The sequence below is a fragment of the Streptopelia decaocto genome (genome assembly GCF_964273445.1).
Source record: "Streptopelia decaocto genome assembly, chromosome: 2".
Classification (NCBI taxonomy): Eukaryota; Metazoa; Chordata; class Aves; order Columbiformes; family Columbidae; genus Streptopelia; species Streptopelia decaocto.
In genome coordinates, this window is record NC_138655.1 from 89,986,189 (window position 1) to 90,013,151 (window position 26,963).

General features: G+C 38.7%; 1 protein-coding gene across 1 annotated transcript in view; it reads right to left on the reverse strand.

Annotated features, from left to right (window-relative positions):
- LYRM4 (LYR motif containing 4) overlaps nt 1-26,963 on the reverse strand; it is a 96,093-nt gene that overhangs the window by 58,474 nt on the left and 10,656 nt on the right. Inside the window, exon 2 of the mRNA XM_082045039.1 lies at nt 13,610-13,730. Coding sequence (XP_081901165.1) covers nt 13,610-13,730 — 121 coding nt within the window. The remainder of the gene's footprint in view (nt 1-13,609; nt 13,731-26,963) is intronic.

Here is a 26,963-nt window from a genome sequence, read left to right on the forward strand (position 1 = left end):
TTGAACTATTAATAGTTTAACCTGCCATTCAGGCTATGCTGGAATTAAATACATTTTTGGAGGATAGTGCATGAAAATACTCTTTTCTGAACTTAATTCACACAAGATTTTATGTTCTTCATGCTATCAGCCAAACTAAATTTAGCTTCATCTACATCTCAGGTATCTTGGCAGGTTTGAAGTCAAAAGGGCAAATACAATTTGAATGCCACTGAAAGGTCACCACTTCTAAAGACTTGTGCTCATACATTCATACGTCAACCCAACTTCCCCTTCCAGACATAGAGGCAAACGATCTCTAGCTCAGAACCTGCACGGCAGTGTCTGGGCTGACATGTCGTACCAGCGGCACCCCAGGTGCCTGCTTTTGAAACTAAACACAGCTTATTCACACAAGCACCCTACTGCAAAGCCCTCTACATGTAACATGAATGTATTTAATCTGTTATGCTAAAGAAAGTGTTGATGGTTTTGTCTTCTGAATTGCTTTACCCTTCACAAAGAAATTGATTACACCTCTTTTGCTTTAATGTGATTTGATGTGGTAACCACTGTAATTTCATCCGTTAGATAGCTGTGTCTTATCAGTCTTGTCTCCTTCAAAAAAAAAGAGAGGCTTAATTTATTACTTTTAACATTTGCAAGTCAACAAAATGGCTGCTAGACTAAAACTGAAACATTTAATATTTTAATTTGTCTTTTCATATAAAAGCTAGCCTTGATGTTAGAGTACAGACATCTTAGTTTTGTACACTGCCAACAAAATCTCTGGGTCTGATTTTTTTTTTTGGGGGGCAACACATGATAGCTTCAGTTAGTAAGAAGCAGACAGGAATTACAGAAATAGAAATTCTAATCATGACACTGGGTAGGATGGCATCAGGCTTCATATTAGTGTTTAACTCAGCTGTTTGCCAGCCATTTTTCTCTTATACAAGTTCAAAGAAGTGAAATAAAAACTATTGATCTATTAACAATAGTTTTCAACTTACAGTATCTTATTTAAAATACAGATAAATACAATATTTTAGAGTGCTATGCTAGAGTACAGTGTGAGGATGAATCCAGGATGGAGACCAAGAAAGGCAAGAGGAATGCAAATGCTGACACATCTGATTCTGAATTGCTCAAAGGACAAGGAACTTTGTTACCTTCATCAAGATTCGGATGTTTAAACCAGTCCTTTTTTTCCCTAGGACTGAGACCCTGGTGAATTTTTTACTCACCCCTTGATAAAGGGGCTTTGTTATCATCAGATATGTAAATATTCTTTTCCTACTGTTTCAACTGATTAGAGGTTAGTCATATTCATTCTTCAGCTCTTCCAGCTCCTCACCTATTGTTCTTTCCGAAAATAAGCATTTATTTTTCTTATCTCACTTTCAACCAAAACAAATGGTGTACCTCTAACTGTATGTAAAATACCATTTAATTCTACAGCATTTCAGATAACTAATTTCATCAACAGTTCCTTCTACAAGTAGCACTGTAAAATTAGGTCCTACACAGTAAGATATTAAAATAATTAATTTTATATCATATTTGACAATGTTTAACAACATTAAAGACTTATCCAATTTTTCGTATGTACATGTATATTTACTTGAAAAACTGCGGTTCACCTTTAGGACCTCAGTTAAAAAGACAAGTAAAATTGCAAACCCCACAAATAGCTGCTTCCCTACTTCTCTCTTCTCCTATCCTGGTGTTCATGCTGGCTGACACTTAACTAGAAAATAACAGCATTAACTATTAAGTCTTTCTTCACTGCTATTAGGCATGGCTTTTAATGTAAGAATATTGCCTTTGGTGTGGCCCATAAAGCATGGTAAGACAGACACAAACACTGTGGTCAGCATTCTGCCAGCCTTTTGTCTCAGCAGATTTTCTTCTCCAGTCTACTGTCACTTGGATCTAAAGAGGTCAGAGAAGAGAGCAAGGTAAATGATAAAGGGATATCTACCGAGACAGACAGTGTTGTAAGGCTTGGAATACCACACTTTAATTCCTGCTGTGAGAGTATTTTGGGAACCTGGGCAATTAGTTCCCTAAGCACAAAAGTCTTTAAACATGTGCTTACATTTAAACAGAAGTAGCCTCCTTCATTTCCACCTTGATATCTTAGAGACAGGCATGTGGTGAAATGCACAGTTAAAATCAGGGTGACCCAGAGGTCACTGCTACTTCTGTAAAGGAGCAGCGCTAGTGATTCTCTCTGTCCTCTGCCTCGCTTGTACAGCTGAGAGAAGGGAAACAGCCCCAGCTCCGACAAGTCCCTTGGGATGGCACAACAAATGTGAGTGTACTGTCATGCAACACTATTTGGTACAAAACTCGCACTTTGAAAAGATTTACTTCCTTTTTTACATGTGGCAAAGGTATTTTACTGTCAATGTATTATTCTACAGCACGACTTCGCATAGCAATTTCTACTTCCCCCATAAGCATACATACAAATCTCTTACAAGCAATTTACAACATGTCAAACTGCTTAAGGAGACTCTTAAAAATCTAATGTATGAAGTTAACCATTGACATGATTTATTATTGAAGTTCTGCTGTTATAACCTGACAATTAAGAAATATTGATAAATGTAAACACATTATTGATGTCAATTAAAAAGCACAAGATTGATTAACCTCCCAGAGGTCTACTGGCACAAGCAGTTAGAGAGTACTCACCCTCCCCCAATAAGTATTCACTACTGACAAATATGCAAATTAGACTGCTATGAAACGAAAAGTACTTTCAATTAAAACTAAGATCATTTGAACATGTAACCAAAACATTGGGTCAACAACAAAACCAAGAGAATTACAAACAAGATCTGTATTAATGTGACAGGATAAGGGATTAGGTCACATAATGCTCTCATTAACCATACACTTGGATGAAAATACGATTAAAAATTACCAAAGCAACCGCTCAGCAAGTGAATTATGCTCACAGGAGAAAGACCATGAACATATTACTTAGCCACTACACTGGAATATTTGTAACTTCCAAGGTGAGGGACAAGACCTTGTTTAAAAGGTTCACAGCAGATCTTTGTTTCAGAGAATGTATTTATGTACATTCTACAGGTGCCCAAATCATAAAGGTGAACTCGAAACTCTGCTTAGTAACGGTTCAATTCCTGCAAACCAAACAGCCTAGGAAGGACATTCACGCAGCCCATACCTTGAAGCGGGGGAGCAACCATCTGACATGCCCGAGAGAATAACAACAGGAATCAGTCAATTTGTATTTAAATGTGACTGGGAGAGTTTGGGCTCCTTTTTTCCTTCTTCTTTTTAGTTGCCTTCAGAATTAATGTACTGGCATAATGCCTGTCACCAAGATGAAGGGTACTGCGGCTATAGCTTTTAATGGCCAAAAAAACCCAGGCTCACCTCAGAAAGCACAGAGCTAAAGACAGCAGCAATGCACCAGTACCAAGGAGACTGCGTAAACACTAATTAAACTTCTCTCTACACTCTTGTCTAGAAAAGTTTTCCCCGCTGAAACTTCCAAGGGCTGAATCAGACATGCTGACATTGGAGTCTAGCAACTTTCTTCCCTCAAGCTTGGCCTTCCTCACAACTTCATGGATCAAACACATTTCCCTCAAATAAAGCAGCTTACTACAGAGACATCAGACAGAATCCAAATTACTGCAAAAAAGATAAAATTGAAACACAACATGTCAATGATAAAGCTTGTTTGCTTGAAAGAAGTTTAAATAAAGGCCGCACATATGTTCATGTTTATTGTCAAAATAAAACCAGATCACTGTGAATTTACCTGGCTGCAAATTCAGTCCAATAGTATTAGTGGCAGAGACCATGTTTGATGCTATGCTAAACCACAGGGGTATTCAGTGGACCCCTGGAAGATTACAGTACATGCAGATACACCAGACACAGGGGACCATGGAGAAGGTTTCTTATTTCTTTTTTCTTTTTTGAAGTAACTTTTTTTTTCTACAGATTTTTATGAAATGACAGTTAATATTGGTAGGGTTCTTAAGTTTTGTTTTGACAAGCAATTTTAAAATAAGAAAACAACTGGCACCTTTGCAATTGGGATAAGGGAAAAGTTTTAGTGATTGAACCAACAGAAGCAGCATGAAGGTAAGAAGATGGGGAAATAAAAACTACTCGTGAAGCCAGATTCATGAAGCACATAGAACAAATAGAGCTCTTTGAAGGCTGGCCTTATGCTGAAAATGAAGACGAGAATAAATTCTTTAGACTTGACAAACTATCTGTGGAAGAAACAAAATGGCATCTGATTTAGAATGGCAGGGGAAGATTTTACATACTGTATTTTCAATGTGCTGAGGGGAGAAGCACGGTCATCTGAAAGGCCAGAAAAGGATGCAAGTTCCTCAAAGAGGTGCTAAAATGCTCCCTCTTCCCTTTGTTAGTTGTAAGGGAAAAATGATAACTGTAATATGCTGAGAGACTGATGACTGAGCATGGGGGGAGAAAACGTCATTAAAAAACCCCACTGTACCACAGCTACAGGACTAGGTGACTTGTCAGATAGTGATGGCGTCAACACCACCATCGTCATCCTGAATTACAGACTGCAGTTCAAGGGCAGCAGAACACATTCCTGGGAATCTGAGGCACCAGACGAACGTGCCAAAGCTCCTCCTGGGGGGAAGTGTGCCTGCTCGGCCACGGTGCCAATGAACCTGACACGTCTCCTTTCAACAAGCAGCACAAAACCAGGAAGGGAAGTTTTCTCAGCAAGAAAAGCGAAATAAAAGAACAACAGATTAAAAAGCAACCAACAAACTGTGGGAAATCAAAACAGAGATCACTGCTGTAATAACTGCCCTGTTGTCTCTTACTTTTTTTCAGAAGTCCTCAAAACAGCAATCCCTTTCATTTCGTCACGGTCTAGCTGTACTTAAAACTGGTTTACCCCTGAAAAAAACTGGTTTACCACTGAAAAGGGACAGTCAGGAGAGATCTATGTTCTGACATGAACGTAAGTCACAAGACTTACGTTCACACAGGCTTTCACACAGTCATATGTTTCTTAAATAACATACTAAACTGCCATACTTCTCTTTTTCCTATTCAGTAAAAGAGATCCTTCACAAATGTTCTATCTACTCTGCAGCACACACCACGCAGCAAGAAAGACAGCAAGTTACTAAAATGTTAATATATATTAATGCTAGATACTAAATCTTCAGGCATCACAACAAACTAGATTGGCAGATATCAGCTCAAGATCACAGAGTCGGATTAGAAACATGGCAGAAGTAACCTGAGCTGTGATAAAAATTACCAGCACTTATTTCTACCTTCCATCTCTTGGCAATATTTTATATTTATACTAGGACACACGTGCACTTGCTGTTATTCACCTCAAGAGGCCACCTTGAAGTTCTGTTGCAACATTCACCCCTATGAACCATATTTATTTACACACTGCCCAGAAGTCCTTGAGTTACCAACCACAGGAAAGCAGAAAGCATGAATGGTCAAGTGGCAGATGAACACATCTCCCTGAAAACTTGAGATTTCCTTGCTTCTGGAGCTTTCTTCAGCACAGACTGGTTCAATCAGTGCCACCCACTGTTTCAAGAAGCTACTTACCAGCCAGGCTGATAAACCTACTCTTTTCCACGTGGAAGTTTACACCTAGCATTTACTTGATCGGATGTGACATACTGCCATGCCAAATTGCTCACTAGAAAGTAAGTCCTTCTCCTGTCCTTCAGACAGTCCTCCTCTGTGCATAGTGTCAGATGCTCTGGATGCATTATATAACTACTTATTATTTATGATAAGGCTCCAGCCTCACTGGACTAGCCACTAAAAACATGTAACAAAAATAATGACAGCTCTTTATGACAGATAATTAAAGTATTTTAAAAGCAGCTGCCAGCACTCAACAGCCTTTATTTTTTTAGGAAAGGTTACTGCATACATCAAATGCTGTGTTTTACACGAGGGCTCTTAGATCAGAAAGACAAAGCCTCATTCTACCTCTGAATCGCCTTTGCTTGTAGCCTAAAGGGTACTTTCAATGCAGGGTCTACTTCAGTATTTAATATTGTGGGCAGAAACTGACACTTGTAATTCAGTCAGCAGGGCAAGCAGCAGCAGATCACTTGCGAAAATACAATCTCGCTCTCCACCAGGAGAGTTAAATGAAAGCTTAAGGAGTAACACTGCTCTGGAGACTCACACAGGTGTAACCTGGAGCACCAGGCCAGCTGCACATGGGGAAAATGTCTGTTTTATGTCCTGCATATTCTGAGGCTAGAAATTAAGCTGATATGACAGCTCTGGGCTCTTGGCATCTGTTACAATATTGCATATCTACATGCCAAGATGAAAAATCTATTTGAGAAGTCTAGCCAAAGTGGACCTCAGTGCTAACAAGTCCAGTGAAAGGCCAAGTTCTGATTCATCTGGGTTTCTGCTCAAATTTACCAAACCTTTTCCAAAGTCACTCTATTGCATTTTCTTTACTTTGTTCCTCCTCCCTTCGCCCCCAACCTTATGGATATTTACTGGACATGAAATACATTTACTCACATACTGGAATACAAAACCAGTATAGCTCTGAATTTAATGCCTCCCCATTTCAACTTCAATTTCAAGCTTTCTCTTGTTTACTAAAAGAAAGGTATTATCCGTCTCATGCTATATCTTCCTCCTCCTTCATCTCTGTCTCTTTCCAAGTCAAAAAGCGCTGAAATGTACGGTATGTTAAGGATTTCTGTTTCTTCCTTAATCATATTCTTCCTTGTAGGCTACTGTTATGAAAGAATATATAAATACTTATTTCCTGAGTTATATTTACAAAACGCTGTAAAAGTGCAACTTGAACATAATAAATAGGATTTAAATGGCCTTGAGGAATAAAATTATCTAAAAATACCACTCCAAAGAGCTTTAAAATTAAAAAAAAAAAAAAAAAAAAAACCTGAGAAAAATCCTCCCAATGTCTTCAAAAAAACAAAGTAATCTGATTTACATTCAGTATTTGGCTTTGCCACAGACTTCCAACATAATTTTGGTAAATATATGTGGGGAACCAATCAAGTGAGAACTCAGGATCTGCTAAAGCAATTAAAAACCATCCACCAGTATTGCAATAGGTAAGAGAAGGTCAAGAGGCTCATATCAACCATTCACTAAATTCTAGATGCCATTGCAAGTATTTACTAGTAATAGATGCTTGATTACCTTCAAAAACTGATATCATGCAGTTGATAAAACGGGTTTAATATGATCTTTTTTTATTGTTTCATCACCTCCTGCTCTTCTGTTGCATGAGGCATTTGAAAGCTCTTTCCTGCGCCTACATTTGCTCTAAAAATCTAAATGGCTTGAGAGGTAGCAATACTTCTCTCTGTGCATAATCTTGGCTCTATCCTGGTTGGAACATGTAGATGCAACTATAATAAATAGAAATACACGACACTAGTAAGAAAGCACCAAATTTCTAATGACATTCTTCTCAGATAAGAACTATAACTCTACAAACTTTTGTAGAAAAAGAGGTATTGCCATTGTGAAGCTGAAAAAAAATATATATATAATTCAAGGAGCTTCTCAAGAAAAGAAGTAAATTAATTTGTGATTTGAAAACTTCCTTGCAGTGACAAACTTGATAAAGGAAATCATATTGTAGCTCCAACATAACTGGCTGTCAGCAGGAAAACATGACTTGCCAATATCATGTGCATTCCTGAACAGCAGTGCAGGTGCTGCACCCAGTACTGAGAGCACCTAAAGAGCTTGTCTGGGTGTTCTTTCCTCTTGGCTTCAAAAATGGTGCTAACATAACTGAATGCATTTCACAGTATTTTGCAACTTTCTTACATAATCATAAAAATTAGACAGAAGTATGACTTGTAGCCTGAAACTAAAACTCCTAACAATTTTCATAATGAACCTTCTCCTGCTAAGAGCATCCAGCCTACATCGCTTTGTAGTATAAATACAGGTATGTTCAGATACACAGAATGTTTCTTGAAGATGGGAATTTACTGTCTCAAGGAAGTTCTCAATTTTGCTCACAACTGTGTAAATTGGTACCAGTCCCCTAAATGCTCAAAAATATGCTTTCAGTCCAGAAATACATACACCTTGGTATTTACTAATTTACATGCTATTGCTATAAATCAATCACAAGATTACTAGAGCTGAACTATGGAAAACAATGGGAGTATTTGTTGATAAAGCCACAAAGGATGAGCAATAAAACTGAAAGCAAGTACAGTAAACTAAGGTACTTCTGCCTTTTGTTTTTCAGAGTCACTATAATTGAAAATGCTTGTCTTACTAATATTTATTAAGCATGCTTAAATATTTATACTATTTTGATAAACAGAAATATGTTTCCCTATGCTGTGGATATATTAGTAACAGTTCATAATAATATGAGTGCTGTATTAGTTAATTCATTCAGTCTCATTTCCACTTCTATTCAACTGTTACTTGAATCTATGATATTGCTAAAATGAGATACTGATAATGAATGCCTCAAGAAAGTGCAGTACTTGATTACATACAGCTGCACTGGCAACTTGGCTTGCTAAAAAAGTAGATCCAGAGGAACAGTCCAACTGTTCTTATTTTACACAAATTTCAAAACAAGACTATACTGATAATTTTCACCAGAAATGCAAATGTGGAGAAACACAAAAATATGAGACCGAAATCTCACACTAAGTATGACACATACCTTAATCAAGGCGTAGTCATGACATATTTCATTAAAAGAAATGGAGTTAAAATCAATGAATATTGCAAGGATTAGAATGTACTTACAACATGCTGCAAACATGAAAAATGCTGCAAGTACTCAATATTTATCATTATTGGTGGAGCCTTTTTAATAGAGTTCTGATACTTCAAAACCACGTTCCTTCATTCTTTTTCACATCTGAAGGGAAGACTAAGAGAGGTCGAGCCTCAGGAAGAACAACTCAAACTCAAAAGATCAAGAAAAGTTCCTCTGTTCCCTTAGAAAATGCTGATGACCAGTCAGCTGTAAAGGAAGCAGATCCACACGTCCTGACTGTCTCATTGCTCACCGTGCATCTCTAGTCTCCCTGCTAAAGCTTTGTGCAAACCATCATTCTCATCAGTTTGGACTATTTAAAGGGGCAAACAAAAGCTGTGAAATATCAAAACTGTTTGACTGAAGAGTACTGCAGTTGTATGATGTCAAAACCAGCTCAATTGATACTAAAGCCTTCAGAGCTGCCAGAAAAAACAAAATAATCCTTAGCTGAGCAATAAGATGACCGGTGGTTTCCTGCGACAATCTAAAACTAAGGGTGTCTAGACAGTACTGTGGAGGAATACGTAAGAATGAGATGTCCTATAAATTAAAACAGGGATTTAATCAAAGCAAACAGGTCTAATATAGCTTTTGAATTTCACTTTCATATTTTCAGTTCAAAACTTAAGAGACTGCATGACAAAAAAAAAAACCTAGGAAACACTTCAAAACACTCAGTATTATCCCATATTCAAAGTGGCTTTTATAAATCTTGAATCTCGGCTTGAGCAGTAACATTTCAGGGCAAATTCTCCTAACGTATTCCAATAGCAATGAAAACTCACAAATGAACTTGTAGTAGTACAGCTGGGGAACTGCTGTTATGATAATCCTCAAAGGACCTCAGGACTTACCCTCAAAACTTTCTATTTCAAACTTACTCGTGACAATGTATTTATCACAACACCATTCTTTACAGGGAAGACATCAGAAATAGTGCTGCTTACACAGTAAACACACACAAAAAATCTTCACAGTGTTGAGAAAAGAATCAGAGTTGTTCCTTCCTATAGCCAGACTGCTTTTAAATTGAAACCAATAACAAGCAGAGGAGAACTAAGGCAGAGATTAATGTTCCCCCATGCTTTTCAGCTTTATAAAGCTGCTTCTATAACGTTCAAGCAAATGGTACAGTGACTGACATGAACAAAATGACAGTAATCTGTCACTATTTCACATTTCCCACTAGGCTGATTCAAATAGTTATTTATGAACCTTACACTTCAATGGTCACTTTGATGACTAAACCATAAATTAGAATGTAAAGTGAATATAAATTTGATTTTAAAGTAACAAAAAATTGTCAGCAAAGTGGGATATTACTTAATTTCTATCGACACGCTATGAAAAAGTCAGCAATACCAAGATGGGCTTCATCATAATAAACCGCAAACTTAGGAAAAATTGTATGCTAGATCTCATGTTTGCTTCAGTGCTCCTGTATTTAAAAAGAAAAGCACTGTATATTATGCTTGGTTAGTTTTACATATAAAGTCTTAATAATGTCAGATGACTTCATTACTTAGATTTTCAATTAAATAGGGAGCAAGAATGATTTTTTTTCCACAGATTGTGATGAAATTTGACAGCAAGTAAATATTAATATGAAATTGGATGCTAAGGTTTTTAACAGTCCTGATGACAAGCTTACTTCTAAGACAGTGTTGCTATTTTTCCAATATTTATCTCCTCCTTTACTACTGAAAGTGAGGTCACACTGAAATATAATAGAAATTCTGCAAAGAACAGCAGTTCTCAGATTTTTTTTGGAAAACCTTCTTTGGGGGCTGGGAGGGAGGAGTGGAGGGCTGGGAATGACTTAATAATTGTTATTACCCAAACATTAAGTCTTGTAAAGACTCATGTAAAAATAAAAAATAATTTTCTTTTATCAGTTACCTATTTATTCTTCACATACAGGATTGTTAGAGATACTTGTGTAGATAGAGGCACATGTATGTGTTTATGTATGATCAAAATGTTCACTAGCAATGAAGGAACACAAAATGTCCTTAAGCCCAACTCCTCCTTTACAAAGGACAGAGAGTGGGTACACCAGTCAGACATTAACCAAGTTTGCCTGCTTCTCTTCCTACTCTTTCCAAGGCAGCTGAAAGACCTGTCAGATGTTGAGGGAAAATCTTCAGGCTAAAAGAAAACTTCGTAAAAGGTGCAAGACTAGACCAACACCCTAGAAGGAAAAGAGTTCACCCCTGTCAAGAATCTGTTTGAGAGAAATGGTATCTTTTTTCAGGGTCTACAGTAACAAGGTAATCTGCACGCTCACAGGACTCAGGCGAGAAGAGTTTTATTTTAGTCCCAGATCTATTATGGCTCAGATGAGTCAGTAGAACCATGTTTTGTCAAAAGAAAAGCTGGAAAGCTTTTATTTTAGCAAGATTAAACCACCATCTGACTTAGAATTGCAGTTTATAATTTAGGCTCATAGATCCAGTGAGAGCTAAATCCTACCTACAGCAAGTCATGGTACCCTGAATATTAAACTACTACAAATCAGCATCCTCATTTCAGTATCCCAGGTAAATATCTATAAAGCAGGAGCAATATTTCTCACATATTTCAAGTGCTTTGATACCTTGAAATTGAACTCTTTTTAGAAAAAGGAAGTACTTGCTATTATAAAAATATGCCAAGTAGATCCTAGTTAAGAAATTTTAAAACAAAAAGAAATTTAGTATAGTTCAGTCATCCATTTCACAGTGAAACAGTTACCGTGGTAGTCTCACCAATATTTTCCTGATTTATCAAAGATATAAAGTTTACATTCTTACTTACAACCATCACAGAGTATTTTCTGACATGCTGACAGGAATTTTTCTTAGGCACAATCTAGAAGAGATTTTCTGTAGCATTTTACTGTGGGAGATCCCACATCCACAAACTGTTTCTTCTTTGCTGCAGAATTTCTTTAAGTGGCAGAACATGACCTATGCATTTTGCCACCCCCTGTGATGGATGCCATCCTCCTGTTTGAATTAACTGAACTTAAGTCCAGGCAGATGCACAGCAAGTCAACCTAACTTAAGTTAATCCTATTGTGTGAGGCTACCAGTGAAAACCCTGCACCAAACCCCAGAAACCACCAGTTTGGCTGGAGACTGGGCTGATAGGTGGCTGAAACTGCATTAACACAGCAGGAAATCTGACGACAAATCAACCACTTTACATTATAAACACCTGCAGCCATCAGGGTCTGTTGAGTTCTCCCCTATAGCAGCTGCCTGCATGGTGGTGATCTCCCCTTGCATGGGAATGTCTCTTAAGGTCACCACACAAGGCTGAGAGATCCCTTACCTGACAACAGGCATCAGTGGGTTGGTGAGTGCCATTTTTTTTGCATGCACACAACATTTAAGGTATGTATAGTAAGCTTAAGCGATAATCTTTGTATCCTAAAATAGCTTTTAGTATTGACTGTCAATCCATCTGCACTTATTAAATATTTTATATGCCTAAATTTACTGATTAGAACTCCATTAACTACTAGCCTAGATCTGAGTGATCTCTGACTCTTCTCCTGTGACACCCCCTCCTTCATTGTCTTCTCCAGGCTCTAATATTTCCCTGGAGAACACTGGATATCAAGGCTCTTCAAGATAAAACTTCAAAAAGAATAAATGAAAATGCTACTCAGCACCTACAGGTATGAAATAAAACACCACAACTTTTAAATATAATTGCATTGAATCAATCCAACCCAAATTGCTTCTTCAAGAAACACTTTTAAAATACAAAAATAGCAGCGTTTGGTTTAAAAAAAGATACCTATGGCAGCACAAAACAACACCTGTTCCTGAGAGAAGTTCCAAATAAATAATTTAATTCACACCAAAATATTCATACTTAATTGACAAATCAAAGGGCCAAGCTTCCTACTGAAATAAGAATACAGCTAACTGACCTGCTGGTTGTTAAAAGATTAATCTTAAAACAGACCATGGAGGAACAGGTGCACACATTCATTTGATATTTAATAAAAGTACTACTGAGCTCTGACTGGTGTCAGTTAATTCAGATTCTGCAAGGAGCAACATTGCATTGCAAGTGCCCTTAGAGAGTTCAGGTGTAGAAGCTCACTTTCTTCAAATTTCCAGCACTCACTGTAGATAGACAGTGGGTGTGTGTGAGAAGTAATAAAGTATCTGAAGTTCAACAAAGTATAATTCATGTCTAAATAATATGGTATCCAGTGGAAGGAAGAGAGATGCTATAAAAGCTACTCAGATAAGGTCAGAGAAAAATATTGCCACTGACTCAACTTTCTCCAAGGAAAAATCTATCACCTTGTGCTTGGACACATTCAGCCAGCATTTACTTAATTCACTTTAGGATTTTCTTGTTCTGCTGCTGTTCTAAAACTGTATCTGGAGGTGGGGAAAAACAAACACAGAGACAAGATTTGGAGCAAGCGTCACAGCCACTCTTCTAAACCTACGATGGAAGGAGGAAAGCATGAGGAAAGGAATTGAAATAAGTCAAGGGAAAATTAGGGCAGAACAGAGAAGCAAAATGAATAGGTAGTAAAACAAACAGGAGAAAAGGTAACAGAAGAGCATATAAACTTTCGATAGCAAAGCCTGTTCAGGTTAATGGAACAGACATTCCTAATCCCCTGTTGCAATCATCATGGATAAATGGATGCTTCCCACCCCCTCAAACTCAGACACACGAAAGCTACTGTTTATCCAGAGATGTTTTGAGCACAGATTTATTTTTTCCATCTGTAGTGTAGTGAACTGAGGAGTATACAACTCTTAGATAAAATGAGAGAAATAAACATACCTGCCGATGAATAACCTCTAGGTTTGCTTTGGCTTTCTTCACTAGTTCTTCTATTTTTTCAGAATCCTTTATATGCTTGTTTTCTCTGAAGGCATCTCTTATCCTTCTGACGGCATATGTTCTAAACACAAACAATAAGAAGACATGTATTTGTAGATATGTCACAGTTTTTGACATGCTTATTTTAAAAAATAAATATACATAAACACACATATATATTTTGCACAGTTGTATACATGTCTCTTTCTATTCAGAGTCTTGTCTTCCATGAGTTGAAACAGTGACCAGATTCTTTAATTAAAAAGAAGTGGTTTTACTGGAAGTTATTCTAGAAAAATTTCATATTTCACATATCAGTCCAATCCTTATTGCTTGCTGTTTCTGTAAACATAATGTTGGATACCCGGCATGGATACCAAAAAGCTCATGAACATAACAAAAAGCCTAAGAACAAAAAAATCACCCCCCAAATTATTTTGAATCAGTATGACTACTCTTATTCTGCACGCTCTAAAGGTCATTGAGCTAACCACTAAATACCTTGTAGGTTATTCAAGTTCTGACTTTGTCATCTAGCAGTCAACAAAGGCAGGCTGATGGACTAAACGTAACAAAAAGGGCTCCTTCCCTCTCACCACTAACCTCTCCTAGATATCATCCCTCCGTTCAACACCTCCTCATCCATTTTCCCACTAAAAGGCAATTACAGAACACCATCTCTGCAATTGGGAAGATCTCTGCTTTCAGAGAGGAAGGTCCAAAGCAGCAGCTATATCTCACAGTATCACAGTATGTTTAGGATTGGAAGGGACCTCAAAAGATCATCTAGTCCAATCCCCCTGCTGGAGCAGGAACACCTAGGTGAGGTCGCACAGGAACATGTCCAGGCGGGTTTTGAATGTCTCCAGAGAAGGAGACTCCACAACTTCCCTGGGCAGCCTGTTCCAGTGCTCTGTCACCCTCACTGAGAAGAAGTTTCTTCTCAAATTTAAGTGGAACCTCTTGTGTTCCAGCTTGATCCCATTACCCCTTGTCCTATCATTGTTTGCCACCGAGAAGAGCCTGGCTCCATCCTCATGGCACTCACCCTTTATATATTTATAAACATTAATAAGGTCCCCCCCTTAGTCTCCTCTTCTCCAAACTAAAGAGACCCAGCTCCCTCAGCCTTTCTTCATAAGGGAGGTGCTCCACTCCCTTAATCATCTTTGTTGCCCTACGCTGGACCCTCTCCAGCAGTTCCCTGTCCTTCTTGAACTGAGGGGCCCAGAACTGGACACAATATTCCAGATGTGGTCTCACCAGGGCAGAGTAGAAGGGAAGGAGGACCTCTCTCGATCTACTAACCACCCCCCTTCTAATACACCCCAGGATGCCATTGGCCTTCCTGGCCACAAGGGCCCAGTGCTGGCTCATGGTCATCCTGTTGTCCACCAGGACCCCCAGGTCCCTTTCCCCTACACTGCTCTCTAGTATGTAATTTCCCAACCTATACTGGAACCTGGGGTTGTTCCTGCCCAGATGCAGGACTCTACACTTTCCCTTGTTAAATTTCATTAGGTTATTCCCCGCCCAACTCTCCAGCCTGTCCAGGTCCCGCTGGATGGCAGCACAGCCCTCCGGCGTGTCAGCCACTCCTCCCAGCTTAGTGTCATCAGCAAACTTGCTGATAGTACACTCAATTCCCTCGTCCAAATCGTTAATGAATATATTGAATAATATTGGCCCCAGCACTGACCCCTGAGGCACTCCACTAGATACTGGCCTCCAACTAGACTCCGCACCATTGACTACCACTCTCTGGCTTCTCTCCCTAAGCCAGTTTGCAACCCACCTCACTACTCTATTGTCTAGACCACACCTCCTCAACTTAGCTGAGAGGATGCTGTGGGAGACTGTGTCAAAGGCTTTACTGAAGTCAAGGTAGACCACATCCACCGCTCTGCCATCATCCATCCACCTTGTTACAGTCTCATAAAAGGCTATGAGGTTGGTCAAGCATGACCTACCCTTGGTAAAGCCATGCTGACTGCCCCTGATAACCCTCTTATCCTTGATATGCCTTGAGATGGCACCAAGGACAAGCTGTTCCATTACTTTCCCAGGGACAGAGGTGAGGCTGACCGGTCTATAATTACCCGGGTCCTCCCTCTTGCCCTTTTTGAAGACTGGAGTGACATTTGCTTTCCTCCAATCCTCGGGCACCTCTCCCGTTTCCCAAGACTTCGCAAAGATGATGGAGAGCGGTCCAGCAATTACCTCAGCCAGCTCCCTCAGCACCCGCGGATGCATCCCATCTGGACCCAAATCTCCAAATCTCTCTCTTTTAAACGCAGTAAAGATCCTGCCTGTAGTGTACTGCTCAATAAAAAATAAGGCAAATTTCAATATTAAAATAAACTTTTCAGACTGAGCAGTAGACAGTTTCATTAAATGCGTGCTTGGGAGGGGAAGGAGGAATGGCAGTAAACTGATCCTGCTCAGCTATCTTGATAATGTCTCTACCACCACTTCACATCAGTATAATTTTTACTGTAGAAAGTAAAACACTGTGTGCGGCACTAGAAATTAAAAAAAGGCTGCTGCAAACACCCCAACTAGTATAATATTTCAATAATCGTGTTCAGTCTTGTATAAAAGTGAAACACGAGACACAAAATTGTCTGAAACACACTCATAAAAATACTCCAAAGACTATGTAGTAAAATAAAAATATTGGGGGAGGAGACTAAGGAGGGGAGAGGAAGAAGAGGGAAGATGAAGAGCCAGGGGCACTCTGTACCATTAGATGGTGCTATCCAGCTCCTAATGCAGCCTCCAACCAGCCAAGTGACATATTTTCTCTTTGAGCTCATAAATAATACATTTCAATCAGAAGCACCAGGATGGTTATGGAGTGCCACCCCGCTGCCACACACCGGCAGATGGTGCGTGCTTTTAATTAGGGCCTGTTCACCTATAATGTGACACTGGGGTGGCGTGAGGGAGCGAGTGTGTGTTTGTATGTGTGAACTTAATAGAATGTATTAAATATGGAAGCTCATTCTCATCTGCAGCTGCTGTCCTAACAAGATTTGAAGGGGAAGCTGCTTATTTCTTCTAGAAAAGAAGCAAACCTAAATCATTAAATGTAGTGTAATTTTGTTGCTTGATAATAGATGGATTTCAAATCACCCCATAGGCATTTGTAGGGTTAAACTGTGCAGAAACATACAATATTTTCTGCAATAAAGGAAGTGTTTCCAAAAGATACAAAGACCTTACAGATATATATACATATTTTTAGCTTAAAAGAAAAAACAGCAACAACAAACAGCAAGTATCCATTACTGGGTACACATCTTTCAAAATGCAATACAAATAAGTAAAAGCTATCCACATAAAAAGGATAGGTGGGACTAAAACAAATTCTTGTTCAGTATAACACCTACAGATCATTGTTTTTTGTACATATGGTGTTTTAATTATTCCATTTTCTCTCTCTTCCTCTGATTACACCCAACAGTTGTTGAGAAAGAAATATAGTTAGAAAACACCACCAGATCACCTTTTCTCTATAGTCAGAAAGTTGCATGTTTTTTCTCCTCTTACAATTTCTTGACACCTTTATGAATGTTAACACTCAAATGAAGTTATTTTACATAAGCTTTAACACAACCTTAATTCCATTGCTAAACCAATCCATCTCTAGTATTCTCTAAACAGACTTCAAAGACTAGGTCTATATCGTCATACTTCTTTTTACTAAGGTTACATTGAGATTCAATGTCACTTACAAAAAGGACAAGCTGAACCTAAAGCTCAAAACCAATACTATCATGACTATAAAACTTCCTTTCTTCCCCATTGAGAGGTGCCAGGGGAACATTTTGCCAGCACTCAAATTCTTTCAAAATTATGTAAAAAGTGTTAAGATATAAACAAACTGGCAGTTTTGGGTTTTATTTTTTTTTTTAAACAGCTTTTTATATGAAAGAACAGTTGTGAGCTGTGTCAATTCCAAACCTCAATACTCTCTACACTTGAAGAGTTTCTGAACTGAGTATGAACTAAAAGCCAGTACTAACGTTGGGGCTGTGATACTGCTGCAAGTCTACAAATAACTGAGCTCTTTTGAAAGTACAGTTATGTGTGTAGCAATATGTAGTAAATATACACATGCTAGGAAAATAACTTGTTTATTCAGAAATATATCTGTTGTTTTTTTAAAGAGCACTACTCCAAAGATCTTCTCCCTGATGAACAGACTAGTCAGCTGATCAGCTACTCTAATGGTGTGTATCTGCACTGCAGTCAGCACAAACACCAAAACCAATCATGGACCATTTGAAGGCACAGCTTGAAATGCCAGTGGCAGAGAACAGCTGGCTATTGTCATAAAGCTTGACAACTTTAATCTAATAGAAGCACTATCTGAAGACAGAGTGGGAGATGAAAAGAAAACCAGCAAGTGAAATGGTTGCTGTACCTTATGGATCTTTATTGACCCAAGCTGGCACAAAGGAACTGAGGGCATCAGGCGGGGCGACAAGTTTAAGCCAATGTGAGTGAAGAGGAGCTGCTGCAATTTTGCCACCTGCCCTGGTAGGCACAAATCCTCCCTCTGTCTCCTTCAGACCAGCACAGCCAGTCTGGTATTTGGTTCTGAGGTGAGCCCGTCCAACTTGGTAACCTGACAGAAAGCCAACCTACTAAAAGAATGAACTGCGCTTTTTTTGTTGTTTGGGGTTTTTTGCTGGATTAGTGAGCTCCATCGGCTCAGCATGGGACTGGATGAGCCTTAGTCCCGAGGAGTAGGGAACACAGCAGTACTGACTGAGATGAATACAGCTGGTGACAGGTCCTGCTCAGAAAGGCTGCACAAGTTGCATAAACAAAGGGGACTCTTCAGTGAGAAGGTACCAAGCAAGCTCTCCTGAGAAACAGAAGTAGAAAGCAATTCAGCATACAGTACACTCAGACAGCTCCTAGAGACCCTTGGGAAAGGTCCTAGGAATGCAATAATGCTCATTAAGAAACACCACTGCAAATGAAAACTCAAACTGCATTTTACAATCTACTATTTTTCTCACCATTCTTTGGAAACAGATACAGAAAAACAGCTGAAAGATGCAACAAGGCATTTTCTTTTTGTCATCCAAGCACACTGAATTTTTAATAGAGAGCACCTTTGATTTTATCTTCTTCAAAGACCATCTAGCAAGCTAGTGACAGCAGGACCCAAGCAAGAGTGTACAGTTGAATATATTCACTCAGTGCTCTCTTACATATGCACACTAGAACCACTTTTTGTGCTCCCTACTTAGGCGCATCTGTCACACAATTAACTCCCAGTTAAATCACAAGTATGTACTCAATGGGTAACAGACTCACTGTGGTGGCTTCAGACCACAGCCACCGCAGGTGGATGGCTATGCAAGGTAACAGATGCACATCAGTAGAAATCAGAAAGAGTAGTTGGAGGTTAATGCGAGAACAATGCCATGGCTGAAACATTAGTACAGACTCATGGGGAATGGGCATTACCTGCTAATGTTAAGAGACAACAACGCCCCCAAATAATAGTAAAAACCACTGAGTTACAGTTAGAAAGCAGTCTTTTTCTAAATAGTCATTCACCTCTACCTTGAAAAGAGTTCATCTTTTTTCTTCCCTGAAGCACAATTGAAAACCTAATATGTGTCCTCATAAAAATGAAGCCTACAACAAGCAAAGCCCGAAACAAAGGCTATTAAGGAAAAATGAAATTGCAACAGAGGCACTTCAGAAGATAATAGCTGCTTGGGGACTTAGATATTTTTATTCCAAAACATTTACTTATGTCATGCCTGACCAGAAAATTTTAAAAAACCCCAACAGTTTCCTTTTCAAGTCTTCTCTCTTATATCTTTGTGCTCTGCTAAACTAGAGTGTAAGAAAAGACCCCCAAAACCACGCAGACATACTTGCTTTCAAGTACACAGTACTATGCCTTCAAAATAAATCTGGCCAAACAATGTTTTTTTCATCACCACTTTGGATTTACCAGTACCACAACATGCTAAAGGTTTAATCTTCCCAAGACAGCTTTACAAACAGGTTGTTGTCTTTGTGATTGTGAACAAACATAATGTATTAACAGATCACATCACAGTTATAGGCAACATACTGCAGAACGTAACAGCTATTACAAATTTGAAGTCACTGAGCATGTATGCAAAGATAGAAAAGGAGGACTGTCATACACAAGCTGTACAAGCAAACCAGATTACAAGGCAAGAGGCCAGCAGGTTAGAATATTCAAGACTTTTAAAAAAGGTATAAAGCAAACTGCTTTTTCCTTATTAGATTAAGCTGTATTTAATAAATAAAGAGATTAGTAGCCAACCTCTAGAAAGCCCACTGTGGTTAATAATTCTGAAATGAAGTATATGATGCTTTTATTTAAATACACAATGTGCAAAAGTGAGATACTGATTTACAATATAGTCATATTATAGCAAGTGTGGGATCCTTTTTATAAAAGGCCATTATTTCCTTTCACTAACTATATCTTATATACCGCTTCTCCCTTCCAATTAACATTTATTAAGGTAGCAACAGTATGAGTTTTTGGAATTTCCCCTTATTACTAGCAAAATGTGCATAAGATGAGATTTGCCTGAATTTTCAGAATCACATATAACTTAAAATTGAAAGTTTTTACAATAAAAATATCTGCATAAAATCATTTTAGCTTACTTTAAATTTTTATTAGCATTATTAAGGATGTCTCCACGTACAGAATAACTTCAGAGGGAATGATTATTTATATATATACGTGTGTACACACACATATTTCCATATATACGTACGTACTTACATTCTTTTTTTCTCTATAAAGGTCTCATCAAAAGACACCAAAAAAGGTGAGGCAAAAGCTGCATGCAAGTACCATTTAATACTAAAAAAAAGAAACACTTGACAACAGATGTGTGTTTGATACTGAGATGTAAGTACTTCATAGGAAAGTAGTTGTGACTTGTCTAATTAAACACAGGAACAACAGAAGGGTGGGGATGCAATGTTTTATCAACAAGGTGTTTCTCAAACTCCATCACTAGACATGTTTCCAGCACTGCCACCTCAAGTTACAGCACAACAACAACATCTGCCTGTTTTCTAAATGAAAAGCAAAGCCTATTCCTGGAATCAGGATTTGCTTGGAGGACTGGGTGTGGTGGCTGGAAGCTGGGAGGGGAGAAGAGTCAAGAAACAAAAATAACAGCCTCCTGGTTAACCCAGTATTATTTCCTTGAATTTTCTAGTCAAACAGAGTCCCTAAGACAGTCTTCACAAAAAGCTTTTAGAATGAAACCTACAAGCCACTACTTGGTTTCTCTGCTAATATACAAAACATGAGTTCCAATGAAATTGCCAGGAATATGTCTGGAAGAGAACAGCACTAGAGATACTTTATGAGAGAGGATCCCTCCAAAAGAACAGAGGAGAGAGACAAAAATTGATGAACATCACAAAACACACTTGAGAGCTGGTGACTGGGACCCAGTGCATATGGCAGGTAGTGTATGACCAGACACAAGGATTTGTAACTTATGTCTAAAGCAAATCCTGCTACTTTGTGTTTCATATCTCAAAACTTCTAATAAAAACTTCAGCCTTCTCTGTGCAGGTTGCAGTAGGTGAGAAAAAGCTTCTAATCTATTCATTTTCTTTAATCAATCTAAAACCTGAAAATGCCTCCCTACATTTAGATGTATATATAGAGAGACTTGTGGCTGTTTTTAGGAAAGAACTTTATTTGTCTCACTGTGTCTTTTCATTAGTTTGTGCCTGTACCCATTTCAATAAAGAGAGCATGGATGACCTCCCAATCAACAGGATCACAGAATCTTTCTTGTTGGAAAGCAGCTCACGAGGTCTCTAGTTCCACCTCCTGCTGGAAGGAGGGTCAGCGATGGGGTAAGACCAGGCTACTTAAGGCTTTGTCCAGTCAGGTCTTGAAAACCAGGATGGTGACCAGACCACCTCTCTGGGAAACATGCTCAATTGTTTGGCTGTCCTTGTGGGGAAAAGCTTTTTCTTAAAGCCACTCTGAAAACCTTACTTCCTCCAATTTACATCTCTTGTCTCTTGTTCTCCTGCCAGGCACCTTTGGATACTTTGAGATACTGGCTGCTACTAGGTTTTATCAATGCTGCTTCTTCTCCAGCTCCTTCAGCTTTTTCTTATGGGGCAAGTGCTTCAGCCCCCAGCCACCTTGGCAGTTTTTGCTGAGCTCCCTTCATGTTTTCCGTGTCTTTCACGTGTGGGGGATGGAGTGGAGGCAAGACTGGGTGCAGTACCCCAGATGCAGTCTAACAAGCACTGGGTAGAGGGGAACAATCGCTCCCCTTCATCTGCAGGTTGAGCAACCTTTGATGCAACTCAGGAGGCTCGTGGCCTTTGTTGCTGCCTGGGCACACAGCTGGCTGGCTGCTGGGATCCCCAAGCCTTTGTGGCAGAGCTGCTCCCTGGCCAGTCAGTCGCCGGTTTCCACACCCCTTCTTCGTCATGGTCCCAGAATACTATCAGTGCTATTCATAGTTAACGATTACTATTTTTGCAGTTCTTAGAAACCTACATTTTTGTTGCTATACTTCTAAAAATAAAAAGTTATCGGCTTAATTTTAAGTGTAAAGAATCTCCACTGAAGGAAGCGCTTTTCAGAAGGTCAGGTTTAAGAGAAAAAGATGTCCATATGAAAGTGTTCTTTAATCTCAATTGAAGTTGCAACTGCAATGTTACTGCAGAAGATGTTAAGAAAGAGGGTTCCCAGTGAAGGACCCAATTGAACAAGTTGTTCAGTTACCGAGGCACTGGGCAAGGATATGCTGCAGGCACTAGAAACATAGTTTGCCACAGATGAAAAGTGTCCTGATAGCCTGAAATGACAAATAGCTCTCTGTGAAGCTTTCACTGTCGAGACCCCGCCAGCTGCTCACCAGGACACTGGGGTAGCTCAGCAGTCCAATTACCAGGTGGGGAATGCCTTGAAACCACAAGTTCAAATCCTGACAACGCTGATTTCTCTTTTCTTCCTTTTGAGGCAGATACATATAGGTCAATTTGCTGTGCTGCTATTACTGAGAAATTCTCTAAAAAGGCCTGGCCTGCTGTGAAATGCTATTACAAATTCTGTTATATTTTTCTGGAAAAAGCAGAGTTTTAGTCCAACGCTGTGGCCAGAATTTTTCTCTTCAGCATTGGCTAGGGGTTATCTTCCATTCTAAGAAAAGACTTAGTTTAGCTTGTGACTTGGGTACCCTGAGGAGGGCTAACACCATAATGTGCCTCTTGGTTACTGCAACTGTTCATTTTGAAACCCACGGGGTGCTAAGCAGCCTTGCTGGATGCAAGTATTCCCCATTTGCCAGTGGAAAATGATTTGTCTTTGAATCATAGAATCAGAATCGTTTTGGTTGGAAGAGACCCTCAAGATTGAGTCCAACCATTAACCTAACTCTGGCACTAAACCATGTCCCTAAGAACATCATTTATATGTCTTTAAAACACCTCCAGGGATGGTGACTCCACCATTTCACTGGGCAACCTGTTCCAATGCATGAACAATCCTTTCAGTGAAGATATTTTTTTGTGCTCCAGGCCCCTCACCGGCTTTGTCACTCTCCTCTGCACGCTCTCTAGCACCTCAGTGTCTTTCTTGTTGTGAGGGGCCCAAAATTTGTCACAGGATTTGAGATGGGGCCTCACTGAATACAGTGGCACAATCACTTCTCTAGTCCTGCTGGCCACACTATTCTTGATGCACGCCAGGACGCTGTTGGCCTTTCTGGCCACCTGGGCACACTGCTGGCTCATGTGCAGCTGGCTGTGATCAACACCTCCAGGTCCTTTTCCTCCAGGCAGCTTTCCAGCTACTCTTTCCCTCTTCTTTATAGCAGCTGTTTCGATGGAGGGTGCAGAAAGACTTATCCTCTGTGGCACCTCCTGCTTAGTCAAACCACCTTCCTCAATATTGTTGTTTGGTTCCACTTGCAGGGTCTCGTAATAGTTGTACAAGGGAATCTGTGAAGGTGGGTAGTCACAGCAGAGACCCTCCTTCTGTGACGGGCAGGAACGTGCTGCCATTGCCCCCTATGCCTCAAGTCACTATGTTCCAACATGCAGAGAGGGGTTATATAGTGCTTAATTTTTTAAAATTAAGGAACAAGGCACAAAGCCTTGGAATATTCTAACTTCTTGGACTGCCATGTGGTTATTCTGGATGATGATGAGATTTTGATAGGACTTTTCTGAAGCACAGCATGATTTCTGAAAATAAAGATTTAGATTTAATAAATATCTAGTTCAGTACCCATATTATTACTTTAACATGGAAATGATAAAAATGCCAATTGCTTAGAAGAGAAAGGGGATCGAGTATGAGAAGTATACAGTATACTGTATGACAGCATACAGTTTTAAAATAATAACTAAAATATTTTGACTTATGAAAAACTTTAAGAAATAGTTCTCTGAAGGTTATCTGAGGTGAAGCTTTGTTGGTCATTTTGACAGGCTAGTAATTTTGAGCGTACAGAACAGACTCCTAACAAAGTTTTGCTTTGCAAAAGCGATCCTTGGATTCTTAGTAATAAAAGCAATTAATTTTGCCTCTCGATTTTTGCTCGAGTAAACCTGTGCTTTTTGAGAAAGAATTTAAGCATCATAGGTTCAAAAATGAATCTAGTAAAAGAAATTACAATGAAATTAAATAGGATCCAGTCATCTCAAGACAACAATAAACCATATATATAATGTATTAAACAATCCTTATGAAGTAACAGAGCACCTGTGCTGTCTGCTTATAGACAATACACTAGAAGTTACAGGATTTGGAATACTGGAGTTATTCTCCAAACTTTATCCTCTCATCTATTTCAATCAGCTTTACAGCTTATCCAACAAATCTTTGTTTCTGTAGCAGTGCTCTACTACTTTACAAAAATATTTGTTTCAGTCAGTACAGACAAACAACTGCCACTGTACCTCCTATCTCCATATGGCTCTATGACCTTCCCTCATTTGTAGCAAAGCACTGCCCGTTTAGTTTAGCAAATTTGCAACAAATTTCGACAACAATGATGGATATTTGAAATTACAATGTAATACCTAGCAGCACAGAAAATTCTAACATGCAAAGCTTATTAGTCAAATCTAGAGCCTAAATAAATCAATGCATAACACAAAATCACTGTCCTTTGTGCATACAACAGAGTACTGAAATTATTTTTCACATCTGTGATTGTAAATATAGTGTTTCAGGAAGCGCAGATACAGACTAATGTGATTATGTTACCAGTCAAGCCTAAGTGTATTAAGTTCAGATGTCAAAATGTAAAGGTGAAGATAAAGGTAAGGGTAAGGTCAGTAATTTCTAAAGAGTTTTCCAGTATACCTCTTAACAGGCTCTATTAGAGACTTACACTATGAAGGAAAAAAAAAAAATGACCCTATTCTATTTCTAGAATACATATCTATATATATTCCATTGAACAAGAGTACGTTCAGACTGGCACATTTATTTATCACAAAAGGTTCTGCATTTCAAGCCAAAAATGTGTTACACAAAAGCCCAGATAGTGCTTAATAGATAATTAAAAGTTACAAGACAATATTCACTCATATGAGTGATGGTAGCACATTGTCCTTTATCTGCAAGTAAGAAAAATAAAAAAAACACGCAGCACACACCAACTCCTTTCCTTCCTATAAGCACATGGCCGTAAGAAATTCTTCTCAGATCACAATTACTCTAAATGTGGATTTAACATCTGCCTTGAAACTCAATAACTCACACAAGAACTGGCTGAGGTTATTGCATGAGATATTGGAAGAGGAAAAGAGGTATGAAGAGTGGTCTATTTATCATAATGGTGTTTTCAGTATAACATTTTATGACCGGGGAGGTTACCTTCCCTTTGACACACAACATGACCTTCCATTCCCTAGGGTAGCAGAAAAGGTTTCCAGTCTCAGAACAAATTACCCACAGAAGTTGCAGAAGCACCATGTCCCCAGCTAATGGTAGCAATAACTTGCACTGATGGAGAATTTCCCCTTCAAGGATTCCAACAAATTGTTGGGAAACAAAACCTCACAATCAAGCCTCAAAATCCTTATAGGTTAGTAAGTACTGCCACTAATTCACAGAACAAGGAATTCTGTATAACTATACAAGTATAGTATACTTATTTGCCACACACTGCATCGCTGTAGCTGGTAGCACTATGTTAATCCTATGTTCCCATTGCTTTTAGAGTTAATTGTGAAGGTGTCACCAGCAGTTTGATAAATATTCATCTTCACATTCCAAATCTGCAAAGAATAGACAGCAATTTTTGGTATAAATTACAAACTGAAAATATCAAATTAAAAAATCTAGTAGAAAATGTGCTCAATAGCTCTGGAAATCAGGAAACCTACTTTGAGGTCTACCCGAAATACCTTTGTTATTATTGTTCTGTAAACACAACACTTGAACATTTATTTTCACATTGTAAATTAGTCAGGTCAGGGAATAAGCATTATGAGTGTGACATCTAATCTACTTTGGACAGTGATAAAACTCCTTAATCAATAAATGTTCCTTACTTCAAAACCAGTTTACATACAAAGACCGTTAATTTGAAAACCTATTTGCAAATTTACTGCACTAGAAAAACTGGGACTTAGTAGCAGGTTAGTTTCATGGCAACACAACATGGTTTTATTTGACATCCAGAACATAATTCAAGCTATAAACTTCTAGGATGTACTGCGGCTTCTACAATGTCTTAAGCACTTTATTTGAGCTGAATTGACTTTAAAACATTTTCCCCAGAAGGAAGCAGTCACATGTTATTTAAATAAATAAAAACATCAATTACAAGGGGAAGCACATTTTGAGGAATGAATGAATTACTGTTTCACAAAGAATTCCATTAGTGATTCAATCCAAAACTTGACGAAATGTGATGGCTTGTACCTTGTCCCTTCCACTCTCAATTTCCCTGTTCTTAACTGTGATTAACAATGCAAATAGATTATGGCTTTTGAACTTCCCCTGCCCACCCCACTACATTTAACTCTTTCACTGCTGTTCGAACATCATCTGCAGAAAACTGTTTAGCATTCACTGAACATGTAACCATCAACAGTGTCCACCCACAAGATAAAGGCCCTGAGGAAACCATGTTTCTTCTGCTTATGCAAACAATTAACAGATGTTTACATCTGCCTGTGACTGCAAATGAGCATTGTGATAATCTGTATGTTTGTTGGAGATACAAATAATGCCAGTAAATACTACTAAGCAAAAATACCATGTATTCTGGAATCAAATACTAGTTAG